We start from the raw sequence: 21,555 nt of genomic DNA on the forward strand, positions 1-21,555 counted from the left end.
GTTGAGGGCTCCTATACCGTGCCAACCAAGAAGGGAAGAATCCAGCTGGCTCCATTTGAGTGATGCCCAGTACTGGCTGGGCCGGCAGTGAGCCAGGTTTTTAAGTAAGATGCTGGCATGGGATTGAGGAGCTCACGGCTCTGTGCTCTATCAGACACGCTGTGGATGGTGACTCCCAAGGCTCTGGAGAGGGTCAGAGGAACCTCCTGGCTCAACAGTCAAGACCTTTGGACTGCCCCAGCTGTCCTTCAACGAAGGTCAGGAAACTCCCATGCTTCATAAGCTCAAGAGACTCATTTCAGATTTTAGCATTGACTTCCCAAATCTATTAACTCCAGAATCCAACCTGACCAGCCCAGCGACAGCCCAGCATCTGATGCATAAATAACCACTAACACTGCCCCCTAGTGGCAGAGATGGGAAACGGCGCATCGTGTAAACAGACCTTGTATTTTTGAAAGATGTCGACAATTTCCTACATATGTGCAATTGTATTGTTATTGTATTTACCCCGATTATTACCCCTCTTCTACCCCTTCTGATCCATTTCTTCTTGGTGACTTACCACGCCTAGATGGTTAAGATATAATGAAGATGCCACACACTGGATTAAAGAACGCAGAGAAACCCAGCTGGTGCTTAGCTGGATACTTCTCCACTCTCTCTCCCTCTCTCAGTCTTTTTTCCTGTGACAGTCTTTTCCCAGCTAAAGCAAACTTCAGGCCACACAGCAAACTCTGTGAGTGGAGCGCAGTTTATTTCCTGGCTCTGCCGCTCCTGAGCCCACTCGGGTGAAACAGTGTCAAGAGGTGTCAGGATTCGCTTCCTGTAACCTACCCAGGACAATGAACTTGAGCAACTTCGTGAAGCTTCATGGGCTTGCTGCTTCGGAGTCTTGGAATGTCCCATCTCTCAAAGGCTCTCCTGGGCCATTTCCAATTAATCTCTGCTCCAGCCCCAGGCAGTCACTGACTGCTCAGTCTCTGTAGTTCTGCCATTTTTAGAAATGATCCCCAGAATGCTTAATTTTTAAATGCCTGGTTTCCCTCATCTCAGTTCTTTTTAAATGTGTGTGTGTGTAAGAGGCCGAGAACGTCCGGTCACCTTCCTCAGGAGACACTATCTTTCACTGGCCAAGAACTTGCCAAGTAGAGACTCTTCTGGTCTCCCCACCCCCTATCCTCCACCCCTGAGGATACAGGTATGGGCTACCATAGCTGTTTGTTGCTGTTTTACCTTGGCTTTTTGTTTGTTTGCTTGTTTAATCATGTCCTGGGATCAGGCTTAGGTCCTCATGCAAATACATCACCATTTTCATTTTCTCCCTAGTATCTGTGTGGGTGTATGTGTGTGTGGGGGGGGCGGGGTGCTCCTAGGTAGCCCAGGCTAGCCTTGACTTGGCTGAAAGCCCCATGTCTCACCCTGCCTAATTGCTGGGGCTACAGGTGTAAGTTACCAGGCTGAGCTTCACCCCAGTTCTTTTTTTTTTTTTTTTTTTTTGTTCTATTTTTTCGGAGCTGGGGACTGAACCCAGGGCCTTGCGCTTCCTATGTAAGCGCTCTACCACTGAGCTAAATCCCCAGCCCCTTCACCCCACTTCTTTAAAGGGGTACCAGCAGTTATAGCTCATTGACAGGCTGTGCTCCACCCTCTGGCTGCACAGCGGCTCACTAACCCCATCACTTATGGAGGTGTACAGTATATACAGGCTGTGAGAGCTGTTCTGTACTAACCCCTGCCTGCCTATCACGGGCAGCAGCCCTCCTCCTCCAGGGTCCTTAGTAAACTCGGGACTCTGCAGTGTGCACAGGTAACACAGAAAGAGACTGCCGAGCCAGTTTCCAATCACCCTTCCAATCTCTCATTCCCACCGCCAGAGCCTACGTGGTCCTCTTTCTCCGTACTGTGGTGATGCGTGGTCTCGCTTGCCTCTTCTGTTTTAGCCATGCCTGTGAGTGCTTTTCTAATTTTTGAGCTTAGCATTTGCCAAGAGACTAATGAAGTTAAGCCCCTTCACTCCCCGAACATTCCAGATTCAAATTTTGGCTCATGTTCAGGTTTTTGACATTCAGATTCTTTAAGCCATTATACCAACACTGGATTTAATCTTTTTTTTTAATATTATTTATTTCCTGTGTCTGGGTGTTCTGCCTGCATGTATGTCTGTGCACCGTGGACATGCTTGGGGCTCACATAGGCCAGAAGAGGGCATTGCACCTCCTAGAACTGGAACCACAGTTGGTTGGTAGCCCTTGTGCCAGTGCTGGGTCCTCTTGTAAGAACAGCCAGTGCTGCTAATTATCAAACCATCTCTGTAGTCTCTAAATGTAATCTTTATGTAAGGAGAAAATTTAAAGACTCAGACAACAGATGACAAGGAGACATTTTGTCTTATCACTAATGAAATAGGTAAGTAGGTAGGTAGACAGGTAGATTAGTTAGATGGACTAGATAGTTATTAGATAGGTAGATTAGATTGTAGATAGATAGATTAGATAGACAGACAGACAGACAGACAGAGCTCGGGGACAAAACTACTATAAATCGCTAGAAATTGAAATTTGGGTCTTGGCGGGTGCTGTATCTCAGCCCCTTTTAAAAACAAAAACATTTCATTGAGTCAGGGTCTCACTAAACTGCCCAGGCTGGCCTTAAACTTTCAATCCTCCTGCCTGCCTCCTGAGTAGCTGGGATCCCAGGTATGAGTCCCTCTTCCTGCCTGTCGAAGTCTCGCTGCAGAAAAATAATGGCCAATCTTCGTCAGCAGCTATCGGAGTCGCTTATTTAGAAGAACTCAACCGCCCACACTTAGATGTTTTTGTGGAAGTAGGATTTCTTTTCCTCCGACTTTTAAAATAGTCATCGGTTGCCCACAGCAGCAGACACAGCGTTTGATTTTGCGACTGGGAGCAAGCTGGCCCTGGCTGTGAGCACGTGACCAGGCTGTGGTTTCCTAGGGTATTCCCCGGCTCGATCAGATCAGCACCTTCTCCTCTGTGAGCTTTTACATTCCCCTTTCTCGTTAAGGAACATGTCTCCAGGGTGCCCGAGAGAGATAATGCAGCCAAACTACGAAGGAGGTGCAGGACCCTGAAGCTGCCCACTTCCCGTCACGGTCCAAAATGGAATTTGGGATTCCGAGTCATTCAAATCTTCCAGGAGTTAGGGGAAACATTTCCCAGCTTCCTGCATCCCAGTCCCACTTTACATTTAATTTTGAGCAGCAGTAGTAATCCCGCCTCCCATCTTACAGGGAACCACACTATTTTAGACAAATAGGAGCCCAGGGAGAGGAGGATATCTCACCTCTTTCCTGCAAATGATTAAGGACAAGGAACTAGTTTGCGGGGCTCCGTGGTTCCTGCGAACCAGAGATTTCTCTGAGGACTGATGATGAGGGGCCTCCATAATGAGGAGAGGGTCGGCAGCAGGCAGGCTCTGGCATCTGTGATAACCCACTTAAGTTTCTCTAAATTAGCATACAAGACATCACATGGCAATTCTGAACGAAAGGTCTTTAGTCTCCCTGTTCCCCGAACCCTGCGGCTGGTTCTCCCTGTAATCCTCAGTTTCTTTGATGTTTTCCTGTCTCAGGTGACCTTGTACCCATCCCAGGTCTTTACCCATAACCCACTGAGTCCAGTTAATGCTGGCCACAAGCTCAGGGGTATGGGGGCTTCCACTGGAGCATAAGCAACCTATCAGTGGCCAAAGAAATGTTCCCTTTCCAAGAAGCAACCATCAATAGATCCCTTATCATTTAGGCTTTGCTGACATTTACATGCACATACGCACGCATGCGCACGCACGCACGCACACACTTTTCCTCTCTCCTGTCTGCCTCTGTTTCTTTATCTGTCTTTCTGTGTCTGTCTCTGTCTCTCTGTGGTTTTGTCTCTCTGTCTCTTTCTGTCTCTATCTCTGTCTGTCTGTCCCCTCCCATCCCAGGCTAGGACTCCCATATGCCATTGTGTTTTTTGACATTCTAACTTGGTGTTATCTCAGCATTACACTGCCCATGTCCATCCAGGCTCCTGAAGATTTCGTGAGTTCACGCTTCTCCTTGCAAATGAATAAAACCCCACTGTGTCTAGGTGCCACATCTCACAATCTGCTCATCTGTTGATAGATATCTCGGCTGATTCCACTTCCTGGATACTGTGGACAGCACAGCAGTGGACACGGATGAGTGACGTCTTAGTGTAGGATGTGGAGTCCTCTGCGCATGTGCCCAGGAGTGGGGTAGCTGGGTCACGTGGGCGCTCCAGTTTTAAAGGGCGCGCGCGCGGGGGGGGGGGGGGCATTCTCCCGACTGATTTCCACAATGAAAGGGGGTATCTCAAAAGAGTTTTAATTTACATTTCCTCAATGACCAGGAATGAGGATCTCTTAAAAAAAAATACTCATTACCCATTTGCACTTCTTATTCTAAAGCTGTTCATTTCATTAGCCAATCTGTTTATTGGCAGGGTTCTTTTGGGGGCGGGGCATGTTTAAATTTCTCAGTTCTTTTAAAATTCTGGCTATTTGTGCCTCTGACTGAACTATAGCTAGCAAAGATTTTCTCCTATTCTGTGGGCTGTTTACTCTGTCGGCAGTTTTTCTTTCTTTGTAATCTTAAGTTTCATGGTGGCCCATGTATAGATCTTGGGGCTGGTTACTACTGTGCCTTTGGACTTCCAAAAAGAAAGTTCTCGCCTCCACCTGTGTCTTGAAGAAAACTACTTACGTTTTCTTCTACCGGTTTCCACGTCTCAGGTTTTAGATCGGTGTCTTCAATTCACTTTAAGTTGACTTTTGTGTAAGGTGAAAGATAGGCTTCTAATTTCATTTTTTTTCCCCTGCAGGTGAACATCAGTTTCGCCAGCACCATTTGTTGAGTAGGGTTTTTCTACATTGTACGCTTTTGATGCCTTTGTCAAATGTTAGCTGCCATGGCTTATTTTTGGTTTATCTCTGGGTGCTCTTTTCTGTCCCATTGGCCAGTCTGGTTTTATGCCAGTGCCAGGCAATCTTTGTCACTATAGCTCTGTAGTGTATGTTGAGGTCAGGTATTGTAACACCTTCACCCATTTTGGCTCACCAGATCACTCCCTTATTGCTACTTGCTTGGCCACATCATCTGATTCCAGCCAGAGCCTGTCACCTGCTAGGGATACATCAGTGCACAGTAACAAGTCCTCTTCAGCTTAGGATTCTCAACTCTAACGGCCCCCTCCAGCGTACTGTAATCACTCTCAGTGCCCTGGTATCTTGTTTTGTTTTGTTTTTTAAACTTCTTTATTTATTTTATATGAATACACTGTAGCTGTCTTCAGACACACCAGAAGAGGGCATCAGATCCCATTACAGATGGTTGTGAGCCACCATGTGGTTGCTGGGATTTGAACTCAGGACCTCTGGAAGAGCAGTCAGTGCTCTTAACCACTGAGCCATCTCTCCAGCCCGGTATCTTGTTTTGAGATGAGAAAGAGGCAACTCTAACCTTGTATCAGTTTTCTGTGATTGCCATAACAAGTTGAGCCACAACTGTGTTGGCTCAATTTGTAGGAAATTATCCTCTCCTCACCCTACAGGCTGCAAGTCTGCAATGGATGTGTGGAGGGCACGCTTTCAGCAAAGGCTCATGGGAGAATCCTTTCTTTCCTGTTCCAGCTGCTCCCATTAGTCAGAAACCCTTGGCTCACGGATGTGTCCCTCCAATGCCTGTGTCTTGGGGACAGTTTTAAATCTTACAAGCACATGTGGAGTTGGGATTAGGGCTCACCATACGTGGTCTTGCCTTGCCCCTTGGCTTTATCTCACCCAGGAAGACCTGATTTGCACATAAGTCACAGCCACAGGCAGAGTGGGTTAGGACTTGGACACATCTCTGAGGTACACCCCGCCCCAGTGGCAAATCTTGCAAGGTGCAGAGAAAGACTTCTGTGGCTGCTTGGCTGTTATTGTAGAAGGAGATACAGAAAATGAACCAGCCCGGTGGTACCCATGCGGCTGGAATGAGGGCTTGCAGGGTAGGACGGGAACCCAGGAAGCTACCTCTACAGGATGGATTCCCGCCAGGGGCTGTTACCCTCAGAGCCTTTTGTGCTTTTTCTGAATATTGATTTAACCTCAAGTCCTCTGAGAGTGGGGGCACTTAGGCATGTACCCTAGAACATTATCTCCTTCCTTCCTTCTTCTCCCTTCCCCCTTGTCTTTCTCCCTCCCCCTCATCCTTCCTTATCTAACCCTTCCTTCCTTCTCCATTCCCTCTTCCTCCTCTTTCTCTTCCTTCCTCTCCTCCCCATTCCTATGGCACCTATCTAGTCAGTGCTCCTTAGAGGATTCAGAGCTGTGTAGCCATCTCTAAAATGAATATGGACACGTTTTACCACCCCACAGCAGCTATTCTGCCTCCTCTGGGGGTCACTCCCCATCCTGGGCTGTCACTCAGTTGTTCTCTGTGTCGGTGGATTTGCTGATCCCTTTTGAGTAGGATGCTGGTTTTGAAGCTCAGCCTTGCTCTAGCACATGCCTGCAATTCTTTTTCGTTTTTTTTTCCCCCCTTGCAGGATGATTGCAGTACTCTTGAGTTGAGTGGTACAATTACCGGGCGGGAATCATCAACCAAAGCGGCTGTATCTCTAAGCGCTTCCTAAGATCCAAGCCTTGTTCTAATTATGCACATTATTTCAGTGGAGATGCCATCTGAGGCTGGACAGGAGAAACAAAGGGATCCAGTGGACTTGGGGAAAACCGTCCCAAGAGCTGGCTCAGTCCTGGCTCAAGGAGGGTGGGGTGCAGACTCCATTCAGCAGTGCTGATATCCACCTTGCTGGGGGTGGGGGTGAGTTGCCAGATATTCTACGACTTTCAAGGGAAGCCAAGGCCTGGTGTGGTGGCTCATACTGTTAATCCCAGGGGAGGCAGACAGATCTCTGAGTTTGAGGCCAGCCTGTTCTATACAGTGAGTTCAAGGACAATCAGGACTATACTCTTCCAACTGGTAAATATGGACATCGAGTTCATCTTAAGGCAATTTAGACAAAGAATGTCTTCTGGATAGCCACCTGCATTCCGACAGCGAAGGCTTAAGGTCACCACGCTGAGTCGCACACATCTCTCGAGCAACCTTTGGAGTCAAACAGGGACCAAGGTGGCCAACTCACTCGGATTCACAGAGGTTGTCCTTGTCTTCGAACCAGAAGCCCTGTATCCCAGGAACCTCCTCAGTGCTGAGCAAACTGGAATGGTTGGTCCTGTGAGGTCATAGTTGAAGATTCCATGCCTGAGGTATCGTGGTTGCTCATTTATGGATATAAACTCAGAGTGAATGTTTGAACATACAAAGGAAGGAAGTTGATGTTTTCAGTCCATTGAAATATTCTCTAGGGCAGCGGTTCTCCATCTGCGGGTTACAACCTCTTTATGGGGGGGGTCAAATGACCCTTTCACAGGGGTCACATCTCAGACACCCTGAATATCAGACATTTACATTATGATTTGTAGCAGTAGCAAAATTACAGTTATGAAGTAGCAATGAAAATAATTTTATTTTCATAAAAAAAGTGTGTGTGTGTGTGTGTGGGGAGGTTACCACAACATGAGGAAATGTCTGACGCAGCATTAGGAAGGCTGAGAACCACTGCTCTAGGGTCAAAGACACCATTTTGTCTCGTCACTAATCAGCTTTGAGTTCTGAATGGTCTCAAAGATGTTATCACTACTATGACCATGACTCCTGCCAAGACATCAGTTATCGGCAACACTGCTTTCATCCACCCTGTCATCAAGACTGTTGTCATCATAGACACATCAGCATAATCACCACAACCACCACCACCATCATCACCATCACCGTGATCGTCACCATGGCCACTACCACACTCACATCATGGTCACCAACATCACTACCATCATTAATACTGTTGATTTCATAAAGGTACTAAAGTGACCTCCAGATATTAGGCTTGCTTTTACTCTGACTCTCTGGTTAGGCATCCAGGATCACATAGCCACAGATGGTGATGGTGATGGTGATGATGATGGTTGTCATGTTGTTGATGATGATGGCGGTGGTGATGATGATGATGTCTCTGAGTAGGACTATCTATGACAGACACTGACAAAGCTTGCAACAAAAGTATCTTTATGCACCATGAATCTATAAAGGCATTGCCTAACCTGTAGAATATTGAACTTATGTGAGAGAAATAGGAGTGTTCAGCCTGTAATCCACTGGAGGGCCAGGAGGGGCACCTAATCAAGCTGTGAATCACCCTCCCCTCTAAGCCGAGCCAAAGGAACAAACCCATGGCAGGCTGTGCTGTGCTGGAGGCTTCCAAAGGTTTGGGGGAAAGGAAGGCAGTCTCACGTTTCCCATGGTGCCTCAGTAGGATCCCCGTTTTATAAATAATCTCAATTAAAAACCCCAAATTAGGGATGACATTTTCTTTCTCTGACCCTTACAGTTCCACCTCTCCTGTTTAGATGTGCCAGGCCACAGAGAAATTAGGTCACGCAGAAGCAAATATTTATGGTAAACTTGGCAACAGTCCCTGTAGGGAATTTCCACTTTGCCAACTGTGGGATTGGATGGGGGACCCCGTGTTCAGCCCAGTGTTTTCAAGAGCAGAGAGAGCTGGGGAGAGACTGGAAAAAAGTCCCAGAAAGACCACAGACTTGGCTTCCACAGGGCTGTGGCACAGCATGCGTACTGCTAAGGCTGTGTGTTCAGCCTCTCAGCTAGACCCAGCTGCTGAGTCCAAGACACTGAAATCACACCCAAGTCAAGCCCTGGCAAGGCCCTGGCCAGCTATACACTCCTGACTCGTTGGCTTTACTTCATTGAGCCTCGATGTTTATAGCCAAAAAATGGGAATAGCGTACTACACCTTGGGAAACCAAGGGATTATCTACAGATGCTGAGAAAGAGTTGACACTAGGTGTCAAGTCAATACTCATATGTTGGGGTGTACGATGCAGGAAGAATATCTACCAACTGAGGCATGTAAACTAGAGAATGAAAGACATTTGTGCCCCGCTTGTACTGCTGCGATATGGCAACAACTGAGATACAGAGACAGCCGCAGTGTCCCTGACGGCTGAATAAAGAACATCTGGTCCAGAGGTGTGAAATACTACTCAGCCATGAAAATGGAAATGCTGATGTGAATGAACTTGGGGGGACGCAGTGCTACCCCAACAGACCAGATACAGAGCAGACTGTAAATGATTCCATTCATGGATGGATCTAGTATGGCCCCCAGGCAGAGGAAGAGGGAGATGTGATTGGTAGAGATGCTGGGAGGGGTGAGAAACCACAGGATACTGTGGGTACAGTTAAGACTTTGTTAAGAGGACATCCTGAGCTGAGGAAAAGGCTGACTCAGCAAAGTTCCTACCTCACAACCACAAGGACCTGTGTTCAAACCCCAGAGCTCACTTAAAACAATCTGTGCATGATGGCACAGGCCTTTTGTTTGTTTGTTTGGTTGGTTGGTTGGTTGGTTTTGTTTTGCTTTGTGTTGTGTTGTTTTATTTTGAGACAGAGTCTTACTGCATAGCCCTGGTTGGCTTTGTAGACTAGGCTGGCTTTGAACTCATGAAGATCTGCCTGTCTCTGCCTCTTGAGTATAGAGATTAGAATTATGATCATAGTGGCACTCAGTTGAAATCCTAGGGCTCGGGAGGTGTAAAAAAGGGAAGATCCTGGGGCCTTTTGGTGAGTGAGGTCCAATCCAATGAGAGAGCCTGTCTCAAACAATGATGAACGCAGTTCTCCAGGAAGGGACCTCGAGGCTGATCTCTGGCTTCCACATGCAAGAATTCACTTGTGTATGTGCACACATATGAATAAGCACACATAACATGCACATGTAGGGGACGCTTCATGTTAAGTGTTCTGTGTAGACACAAGCACAAACTTTCACAAACAAAGAACACAATCACTACGTCTTATCCTATGACAAAGCACCCAGGATAGTCCAGCTTAATGGAAGGGAAGGTTGATTCTGGCCCTTGGTTTCAGAGATCATAGCCTATTTCTCTTCTCTTCTCTTCTCTTCTCTTCTCTTCTCTTCTCTTCTCTTCTCTTCTCTTCTCTTCTCTCTTTTTCATTTCTTTCTTCCTTCTTTCCTTCCTTCTTCCTCTCCTGCCCCCTCCCTCCCTCCCTCCCTCCCTCCTTCTTTCCTCTTCTAAATATCCCTTTTCTTTTGCCCCACGAGGAGACAAGATTGTGATAAGAGTACATGACTCTAAGAACCTGTTCACTTCATGGTGACCAGGAGGCAAAGTGAAAGACAGAATGATCCATATGATAGGTTGCCACAGCCCCTTTCAGGAAGACTCTCTGCCTGGCCAATGACCTAACTTTCTCCTAGTAGGCTCCACCTCTTAAAGCAGGGTTTTTCAACCTTCCCAATGCTGCAACCCTTTAACACAGTAACTCGTGTTGACCCCAACCACAAAATTATTTCTTTCCTACTTCACAACTGTAATTTTGCTCTTGTTATGAATCGTCATGTAAATATCTGATATTCAAGATAAGAGATATACAACCTCTGTGGGGGCTGCCACCCATAGGTTGAGAACTGCCCTCTTAGAGGTTCCATTACCCCAAACAGTGCCATGGCTGACAAACATGCCGCAGGAGAGCATTCATCTGAGCCATAATCTGAAGAGAATTCTGGGAGACAGTGATATGGTTTTTTTTGTTTTTTGTTTTTCTCTTTTTTTTTCTTTTTTTCGGAGCTGGGGACCGAACCCAGGGTCTTGCGCTTGCTAGGCAAGTGCTCTACCACTGAGCTAAATCCCCAACCCCTAAAGATTTATTTATTTATTATATATAAGTATACTGTAGCTGTCTTCAGATACACCAGAAGAGGGCATCGGATCTCTTTACAGATGGTTGTGAGCCACCATGTGGTTGCTGGGAATTGAACTCATGACCTCTGGAAGAGCAGTCGGGTGCTCTTAACTGCTGAGCCATCTCTCCAGCCCCAGTGATATGTTTAATACATTGATTGTGGCAATACATCCAAATTTATCAATTTTTTACTTAAACATTGTCATTCAGCAAAGTTATTTTTTAAACAATGGTGGTGAGAAAACCTGAATAAGCCCCATGTCTTAGTTACGGTTTCTATTGTGGTGAAGAGATACCGTGACCATCGCAACTCTTATAAAGGAAAACATTTAATCGGGGCTGGCTTACAGTTCAGAGGTTTAGTTTATCATCATGGTGGGAAGTATGTTGGCATGCAGGTAGACATGGCGGTGGATGGGTAGCTGAAAGTTCTACATCTGGATCCACAGGCAGCAAGAAGAGTGACACCAGACCTGACTCGAGCATCTGATGCCCCAGCAACACACTTTCTTTAAGAAGGCCACACCTCCTAACAGTGCCATTCCTTATGAGTCTATGGGGGCCATTTTGTTCCAACCGCCATATCCCATGAAGTTGGTAGAGTGAAAGGCAAGATGGAGCTTGCCTTCCCTGGGAATGGAGTGGGAGGGTGTGGGGAAGGGCAGGTCCCGAGGGGCTTCTGCGTTACAGGGGTAGAATTGGCGCTTCCACCCCCAGCTTCAACCTTTGCCAACATGGTTGGGGAGCCAGGGATGGCCATCAGAGCACAGCTTCAGAATGGAGTAGGATTTCAGGTTGTGCCCTGGTTTCTTTAGGTCTCCTGAGAGGCAGCACCAACCTCAGACGTGGCCCAGGGCATTTCCATCATTGGACAGCATCTCATGGAGGCTGGGGATGACCTGGGGTTACTGCACATGAAGTCGGAGGCTTGGGTGTGACCTGGTGTCAGGGGACCACTCAAAGTGAAGGAGGAACCAGCCCACCCATATGTTTGGAAGGCAAAAAGAAGGGTTCTCCATAAAATAAATGAAGGTGCAGATTTTGACCTTTTAAGACTCCTTGACAATACCCATATTTTGGGGGGTGTGGATCTCGTGTTTCTCTTCTCTTCTTGTCTGTCTCCTCTCTTTTCCATTTCTTTTCTTTCTTCCTTCTTTCTTTCCTTCCTCCTCTCCCTCCCTCCTTCCTTCTCTTCCTTCTCCTAGCTGTTCTTGTATTAATTTCTAGGGCAAAATACCAGGCTTGATACTCATTAAAAACTGTACCCACCTAAGGGTCCCAGGAATAAAATTCTATTATCCATTCACTTTGGTTTCTCCTTTCAAGAGGGCTTGGTAGGCTGGGACTCTACACAGCAGGGCTTCTGTGTCACTGAGAACTTCTCCCCTCCCCTCCCCTCAGGACACAATGCTTGAGCTTAGCAGCCTTGGCTGCTGGACTCTGAATACCACACATGCACAGCCTGAGGTAAGACCTCTGCAGCCCTGGGAGTGGATTTTAAGTCTGCTTGCAACACGCGCCGTCAAATCCTGTGTCTGAGTGATGGATGGTTCTCTTTTTGGTGGCAGACTGCACACCTTGCCCTGCGGTGTCTATCAGGGCAAGGGTGACGTGCTGGGCCTCCATGATGGTAACACTTGGGGAGGGGACTGCACATGGATTATGCGCTGGCTCCCCGATCAATCTGTTCTTTTTTCTTTAAAGCTTTATTGTGGACCTATGAGTACTTTGCCAGCACGTCTCCCCCAATCCCATCTTTCTAAAGCCCCTTCAAAAGGAGAGAGAGTGAAGAGAGACCCTGAGTCTTAAAGCCACTAATGGTGCAGAGAAAGCAGAATGTTTAAAGCATCTTGGTTGGTGGATAAATCCTAAAATGTTGTCAAGGTGAATGAGTGCTAGATGGTTTCTCTCTAATGAAAGCAGGGGTGGTGTGTGTGTGTAGGTGTGGTGTGCTTATATATGTGGTAAGTATGCAGTTTGTGTGTGTCTGTGTGGTGTCTCCTTGTGTGCATGTATGTGTGTGGTGTGTCTGTGCAAGTCTATATATATCCTTATATGTGTTCATATTCTTGTGGCTTTGAGTGTGTAAGTAAGCCAGAGATTGATTCTCCTGTTTCTGATTCCCCAGTGCTGGTCTTACCAGGACACAATGCCATACCTACCTTCTTACATGGCTCCTGGAAATCTAAACTCAGTTTCTCATGCTTGCATAGCAAGCACCTTACCTACTAAGTCTGTCTTGCCATCTCTTCAAATATTTGTCCATCCATCCATCCACCCATCCACCCATCCACCCATCCACCCATCCACCCATCCACCCATCCACCCACCCACCCAACCATCCATCCATCCATCCATCCATCCATCCATCCATCCATCCATCCGTGGTAGTTTGAATGAGTAATGTCCTCTACAGGTTGATGTATTTGAACACTTGGACCCCAGTAGGTGGTGCTGTTTGGAAAGGCTGTGGAACCTCTAGGACAGTGGTTCTCAACCTTCCTAAAGCTGTGACCCTTTAAGACAGTTCTTCATGTCGTGGTAACCCCCAACCATAGAAGTATTTTTGCTGCTACTTTATAACTGTAATTTTGCTACTCTTATGAGTTGTAATGTAAACATCTGTGTTTTCCGATGATCTTAGGTGACCCCTGCCATAGGGTTGTTCAACTTCAAAGGGGTCACGACTCACACGTTGAGAACTGCTGCTCTAGGAGATGAAGCCTTTCTGGAGAAGTATGAGGGCAAGCTTTGAATGTTTACAGCCTCATGTTTTTCCAGTCCTTCCCCCCTCCCCCAGCTGCATGTTTTGTGGTTGAGCTGTGATCTCTTAGCTGCCATCCGGCTGCCTACTGCCCTGCCTCCTCTCCATTACGGACTCTCCCTCTGGAACCATAACCCCAAGCAAACTCGTTTTCTCCACTTTTGGATATGGTATTTTGTCACAGCAACCAAATAGGAACTAATAAAAAGTGACCCTCTCCGCCTAAGCACCACCCAACCATCGACTCATCCAAATAGCTTTTCGCCACACAGAAGTGCAATTCGATCTTCTACCATTCTATGAAAGAAAAGGCAGGCCGGGTGGAGGGTGACTGGGATGGTATTCTAAGTAAGGTGTTGAGGTAGACCCAAGACAACGGAAGCAGAGACTTGACTGGGATGAAGAGGAGAACAGCCTAGACAGTGGAAAGAGGCTTTGGGCACAGCAAACAGTGTGTGTAAAGATTGGTGCCATCTTGGCCTTGGGAGTACTCCAGTAATGGACACCAGCCATTGGCTTCAGGGACCACCTCGGCTCAACATCATTACATTTTCAAAGCCACAAATTCCAAACAAGGTCAGGTTGGCTCTGGGTTGGAAATAAAGATTGCAATGGACTCTCTTAGGGGAATGAAATATTCGAGCTACCCTGAACAGTACTTCTGATTGCCACTCAGTGGACTCCCTCTAAAGCCTGAGATCAGAATTCTGCCAGTACAGTGCCCACATCACTGGGGGTGTAGTGCAGCCAGCCCAGTGGCCAGACTCCTAGCAGGGCAGGGAATGGTCAATGAGATAGGAGACAGTGTCAGCAGAAGGCTCAAGCTAACAGCTCCTCGCTGCACACCACCCATACACATAGGCATGGTATCCTACCTGCCTCATGAGACCTCTGGTCCCGTAGAGGAGCAGCTTTCAACCTTCCTAATGCTGGGACCCTCATACTGTGGTGACCCCCAACCATAAAATTATTTTCACTGCTACTTCATAACTGGAACTTTGTTAGTTATGAGTCGTGATGGAAATATCTGACATGCAGGATATCCGATATGTGACCCCCCTGTGCAAGGGTTATTTGACCTCCAAAGGGGTCAGGACCCACAAGTTGAGAACCACTGCTCTAGAGGAAACACTTCAGTGGTCCACACCCTCAGATCTCTTTGAGTAGCTACTGAGTAATGCTTTATTTTTAGTTTGATCTTAATCAGAGATTATGACGTGGTACCAAAAGCCCAAGGACACAACTCCCAAGTTCCTGCTATGCGCTCGGGTCAAGGAAAATGACTTCATCTTGAGTCTTCGTTGATAAAAGGACAATGACTTAAAAAACTCATCGAAACTCCAAGTAACCGGGCCAGCATCAGAAAACCCAACTGAAATACCTCTGTCCCAGGAAAGACAACTTCTTGCTCCTGTCAAATGAGAGCTGTCTTTTTAGTAGGCCTAAAAGTTAGGGCTTTTAATTTTTAAAATAGCCCTTTTGAAACAGGGTCCTACTATGTAGCTCTAAGAGGCTTGGTATCTACTTTTTAGCCTAGGCTGACCTTGAACTCTGCTTTCCGAGTGCTAGGATTAAGGGTATACGCCATCATGCTTGGCCCAAAGTTGGGGTATTTTTCTCCCACTAGAAGTTTACGTAGGGAGACTGCTTGGAACAACCCATTTACACTCATCCAGCTTCTGGTGAGGTATCATCTCTCCTATGTAAAGACCTCCCCATGTGGGCAGCCCCACCAGCATGCCAGGTTATACAAAGCAAGAAACACCCCAGGATAGATATTTGAGCTAGGCACAGTATGGGGGTTCTGTTAGTCCCAGTGGATTCTACTGAACGTCTATAATCCCCTACCCTTGTCACAAAGAAATGAGTCCACTGAGTCCGTACCTGACCTCTGCTCCTGACCAACCACCGTGGATGAATATTTGTTTTTACAAAGAAGAGATGATCACCTCAAAATGTATTTGACAAAATGCCTCGCCAAGTTCACGCTATCCACACATGGACCCGGCAGGCTCTTGGTCCTTCCTAGATTCATAGCTCTGCCCCAAGCCTGATGTGGGCATGGCAGGGTGGGTGATAACATGGGGAGAAGATGCTGATGGGAAGGACGGTCTATAGATGTCTGGAGATGCTGTAGCACAAGCCGCATTGGGATCAGTTACAGCAGCTAAATAGTCATAAACAGCACTGCATGGGATGGACGGCTTCTGCCTGACTGGGTTCTTACAGACCTATGTGTGTAGCCTGCTCAGTGCTCAGAGGGAGTCAGATGCTGAGGCCTGATGGTGCAGTCTGCGGGTGGCTCTTCCTGTCCCCAGCTTTCACTGAAGAAGGCGGCTTGAGAAGACATGGTGTTGAGGCAACGACTTCCCCAAGAAGCAAATTCCTCTTTAAATAATAGCCCCGCCCACTTAATGGAGACTTCTCAAGGCTATTTTCTTCAAGATGAACAGCATCCTGGGGAAATTTGCTTTCTTTCTCTTCCTTTTATGAAGAGGTGATACACACACACACACACACACACACACACACACACACACACACACACACTACATATATAGGGGTGCCCCTTGAGGTCAGAAGATGTGAGTATTGAACTGAAGTGGGATCATCTACAAGAACAACAAGTGCTTTTAACCTCTGCCCTTATTCTTAGTTAACCAACCCTTATTCAGTGCTTTCAAAGGCCTAACCAGCTGCAAACGGGCAACAGGGGTCTTGGGTCACGGTGTTTGTTTCTTGTCTTTCCTTAAAAAAAAAATCCTTAGCTAGGACTGTCATTTCCAGATACTTGGGATTCTGAGGCAGGAGGATTACAAGTTGCAGGCTTGGCTGGGCTATAGAATGGGAACAAGAACGATCTGGGCAACATAGTGAGTCCATGTCTCAAAGTAAAAAGATGGGTTCTAGCTTAGTGGTAGGAGGTATTACAGATCATGCATGGGATTAGGTGTAATCCCAGTAACAAAAAGAAACAAAACAAAAAAAAAACAAAATAGAATTTCTCATCTATGTGTAAAGCTCTACATCCTGTTCCTACTTCCTATCAATAAAGGTTTTGTTTTGTATTTTTGCCTTTTGAGGAGCTAGTTATAAATGTACTTCATCTCATTTTGGTTATAAAAAAATACTCTGATACCTTTATCTGTTTTCTTCATAAAGAACCGAATCCCCAAAACATTTTGTTTCTTTCAAACGCTCATACCAAAACACAGTTTTGTTTTTTTTTTAAGTGCGTTTGAGCCATTTCATCTAAAACCCCATTGTTAGCACAGCTCCTTACTCGAGTTTGGAGGCAAGGCTGGCTTGGAACTCAGAATCCTCCTGCCCTCAGTCTGAGAGGTGGGATTACAGGGGTGCCTATTCACGCCCCACTGACAACTGTTTCCGATTCTCTAGGCTGCGCTGCACCATTGAAGTCAAGTTGTATGTTCCAGAGAAGCACCACACGGATGAGCCCCCGAGCCTCGAGAACACATACAAGCTGCATGCATGCCGGTCCTGTAGGGATGGCCTCGTCAGTGACTGTGGCGTGAAGTCAATCTGAATTCACTCGTGGTAACTTGCAGACAAAAGGATTTGGGGTATGACATTAGAAGTGATTCCAACTCGTCTTAAAGGCACTATAAAAACACAATAACCACAATAATGACATCTCATTTCAAGGAGGGCTCACGTGTTGACAATGGACCGTAATAATATCTTATGTCTTTATAATGGCTTTGCTTTTCAAAGCATTTGAATGTCTTATCTTTCTGAGAGAGGCAGGATAGATAGGAATTGGATGCTTATGTTTTGTAATGGATGTTGGCATAAATTCTAGGACGAAGATTTGAAAAAAAAATTGCCATGGATCACACAGTAAATATTTTAGAGTTTTTTTTTTGAGCACACAAACAAAACTGTTGAAAATAAAGACTTGAAAATGGACTTTAAGGTCAGGTATCGGATGGAGGGTTGCCTGGGGTTACGGTACACATTCAAAGCCAAGAATGAACCAGGGAAGGTGGTACACACCTCTATAGGTACCATGGAGGCTGAGGCAAAGGGATTGAGCCTTGAAGTGAGTCTGGATTTTATAGTGAGTTCAAAGCTGGCTGATTGTCCTAATGAGACCCATGCAGCTCAGAGGCTATGTGATTAGCAACTGTGTGCAAGGCTTGGATTCAGTCCACAGCATCCAGAAGTTAATGCATGAGCAACCACTCTCTACTTTCTCCAAGGTGATGAATCCTGAAGCAGATGACATATAGGGTAATGTCTGCTGTGTCTGGCTAGCATCTGTCTCCTACCTTACAGTGAGGGACAAGTGTTCCCATGATACATCACATCTGCCTATTCTGAGTCCTACTGTGCACCCGCCTTGGCTGACAGGGCTCTGGGCCTGGCAAGTACAATGTAACATTCTCTCTGACTCTGATGAATGGCTGAGGGGGAGCTCATGACAAAGCCAGGCTAATGCTTCCAACACACACTCACTCATTCTCTCTCTCTCTCTCTCTCTCTCTCTCTCTCTCTCTCTCTCTCCCTCTCTCTCTCTCTCATTATCTCTCTCTCTCTCTGTATGTGTCTGTGTGTGTTTGTGTGTGCACATGTGTGTTTGTGCATGCGCACATGTATGTACATGTGCAGTGCCTTCAGAGTCCAAAAGAAGGCGTCAGATCCCCTAAACTGGATTTATAGGCAGCTGTGGTTAGAAACTGAACTTGGGTCCTTTGAAAGCACAGAATAAGCTTTCTTAACTAGAAAGCCATCTCTCTAGACCAATGCTTCTAAACCAGAACTTTTCAGGAGCTGGGGGTAGGGAGGAATTTCTGAGTGATGGCAGTGAGGGTCTTGTTCTTTCTGTTGGGACAACAAGATTATGGCCCCTACACCATGGGCCACATGTCATGTCTAACAGAGGGTAAGATACCCAAGGCCTGGAGCATTTGGGGTGTGGTTTTCAGACCAGCACCAATAATCTGTCCTAAAAGTTCTTAAAAGGCTCCGCATAGATCTTTTAAACCACACAATGCGCACACACAAGAGTTTGAAAAAATGTTTTAAGTTCTGCTTGGGTCGGTTTTATCTCTTATGCAAGCTGAAGAATCCTGACCGATCCATTTCCCATAATCTTTTATTAATTCTGTTAAATAGGATGCTTGCTGATAACAGCTCATCAGTGAGAGTGATGGGAGGCTCAACATATAACTTACAAACCAACCCCATTGTAGGTGGGATGGAGTGCACTCCAGTGTGGCCCATCCACTGTACACAGTCTGCTGACTTCTTGACTATTCAAAAAGCCTTGTCCATGGCCCAAGGGAAATGGGATGAAGTTGCCTCCTGGGAGCATCCCCTTGTTGGGGAGAGATGCATAGTACAGGGTTCCCTGTAGTCTTAAGCCTCCTTTCTGTTGCTGTAAGAAAACATCCTTAACACAGAGAACTTATAGCATAAAGGGCTTATTTGGCTTATACTTCTAGGTTACAGCCAATCATCAAGGGGAAGTCAAGGCAGGACTGAGGCAGTTTATCAGGCTATATCCATGGTCAAGAATGGAGAGGCGAGAACTCATACATGCTACCTGCCTGCCCATGGGATGGGCAGCCTGTTTTTGTCCTTCTTACACAGTCCATGAAATGGTGCTGCCCACATTCCGGATGGGTCTTTCCACCTCAACTGACCGTCAAGATAACCCCCCACAGACATGCCTACCAGTCAACGGGACCCAGGCAGTTCTTCATTCAGACTCTCTTCCAAGGTGACTCTAGGTTGTGTCAAGTTGAGAGTTAGACGTAACCAGACCATTTTCCATTTACACAATGCCATATAATCTCGAATAGCTTGGGTTGACTCAGGTCTTTGAGATCTGTGGTCACTCGTTGCTGCAGCCTAGCCTATCTCACCCTGACCAGGACACACGGCAGCCTAACGTCTCTAGAAGTAGGAATACAAAGAGGAGAGCTGAAGTGGTTTAAAATAGAAGCAAGTGGCAAGGACTTTGGTATGGAGATGTGGCTAGTACACATTAACTGGGAGGTTTAGCCAATGAAAGGTGATGTTGCTACTCCCAGGGTGAAAGAAGATCAGTCACTTAGGCATAAAATAATTGTAGCGACGATCTGGGGGAGAGGAAGCATGCAGGGGTGCCGTCAGTTAGTAGAACTCAAGGGCTAACATGGCACCATGACTTACCATAGCGAGGGGGACGATGGCGACCAGGTCCTTCTGGCTGATGAAGATCTCAGACACGGCGATGTCTGTGGTCCCCTTCCTCGGGTACTCCACCTGCCAGGTGATGGGCTGTGTCCCTGAGAGGCTGCTGAAGCTGGCGATTTCGAAATTCATCTGCATGACCTCATTGAATAAATTGCTGCTTCTGGAAGGGAATGGAAGGAAACAGCTTTAATGTGACATCGTTTGAAGGTTCCTTCTTTCCCTTTACCCCAATCCCACAATGGCGCTCAGAATGAGGGGAGGAGGGAACCGCCTCTCAGGAACAGACCCAGGCACTTGAAGCATGACGTCACTTTTAAGTTATTGAGAGGGGAGCTGGGACAGAACAGCACCCACAAGCTACAGATTTGGACAAAAAAAATCTTAAATATTGAGCATTGATCACGGTGTGGAGGGTGAGGTCTTTGAATTGTTTTTGTATCTGTTTTGGAGGTAAGGGCTCACTATGTATCTATAGCTGTCCTGGAGTTCATTCTGTAGACCAGGCTAGCCATGAACTTGTAGAAATCTTAAGCATCCTGAGTGCTGGGTTTAGTGTGCACCGCCACGCACAGATAATGCCTGTTGCTTTTGTGCTCAAGTGAGAACTTGCGGTAAACATGTACTTTTAAGTCTGATCTATGGAGCTGGGGTGTAGCTGAGCTGGTAGAGTTGATGTCCATACTTGCCTGGCAAGTACAAAGCTACTGGTTCACGTCCCAGCTCTGTGTCCACAAGGCATGATGGTGCACACCTGTGATCCCAGCATGTGGGAAGCTCAGACGGGTGGATCGGGGTTTCCGGCCATCCCGGTTATACTAGGATTTCAGGGCTAACCTGGGATGCATGCGGCCTTGTCTTTTGGACTCTGCCATGCATGTGAGCCTGATTCATCCAGCTCTGTCTATCATAACGTCACTCAGAGTCTGTCCCTATTCAATGTTTCCCTATATGCTTTGTGCTGGAAGACAGCAGTAGAGAAAAGGAGGCAGTCTATCCGGTGAGCATGTGCTTTGAGGAGATTAAGCGCATCCACGTAGCAGGGAAGTATGGTGATGTTGGAGTTAGGGAGAGAGAGAGAGAGAAATACTTAGGTAACCCGACACAGTGTCAGAAGCCACAACTTGATAAATAAATGATGTAGATTTACCGACATAACCCTTGAAGGAAAATTTCAAAATTGTCTTAAAAAAAAAAAAAGAGTACTTTCGTCAAATGTAAATAAATACACCCAATAGTCACAACAAATTCCAGGCCATTGAAAACCCAATTTTCCAAACATCTTGGACTCATCTGTAAGAAAACAGAGCCTAGGAATGAGCTAAAAGCCAAAGGGGGTTTAGCTTTCCGGCCTGGAGGTAAGGGGAGAGATTTTAATACCCATGTCCTAGCCACTGTAGGCAGCTCAGTGCCTGTGGAAGCAAAGAAACTCAGGGAATGAAGAGAAAAAATTCTGAATGGGGAAGCCTTTCTCAGGAGAACAGTACAGTCTGGTCATAGGCTGTGTTTTGCTCCATCTGCTTCAAGCATTGTCAGGAACCCAAACTTATCTTTCCCACGCTGCCCACCCAGGCACCTTTCCGATGAGCTCTCCATGGTCCTGAGGTTTATTGATCAGCTTTGCAGGCTCCCCCTTGAGTTAACTGAGGAAGTGGGGGACTGAAAAATGTCTCACAGTGAGCAGGATAGGAAGAAAGAAATGGGGTGAGATGGGCAAAGAGGGGGCCGTGAAGCTAGAATC

The 21,555-nt window shown here is 46.6% G+C and overlaps 1 protein-coding gene across 2 annotated transcripts in view; it reads right to left on the bottom strand.

The window, feature by feature from the left end:
- The window catches only part of Tmem132c (transmembrane protein 132C), a 321,460-nt gene that overhangs the window by 37,654 nt on the left and 262,251 nt on the right, over window positions 1-21,555 (bottom strand). For both annotated transcript variants that reach the window (XM_002727968.7, XM_039090106.2), the window contains exon 4: window positions 19,794-19,977. In XM_002727968.7, the coding sequence (XP_002728014.2) occupies window positions 19,794-19,977 (184 nt within the window). The remainder of the gene's footprint in view (window positions 1-19,793; window positions 19,978-21,555) is intronic.

Source organism: Rattus norvegicus, chromosome 12 (assembly GCF_036323735.1).
Source record: "Rattus norvegicus strain BN/NHsdMcwi chromosome 12, GRCr8, whole genome shotgun sequence".
Taxonomy (NCBI): domain Eukaryota; kingdom Metazoa; phylum Chordata; class Mammalia; order Rodentia; family Muridae; genus Rattus; species Rattus norvegicus.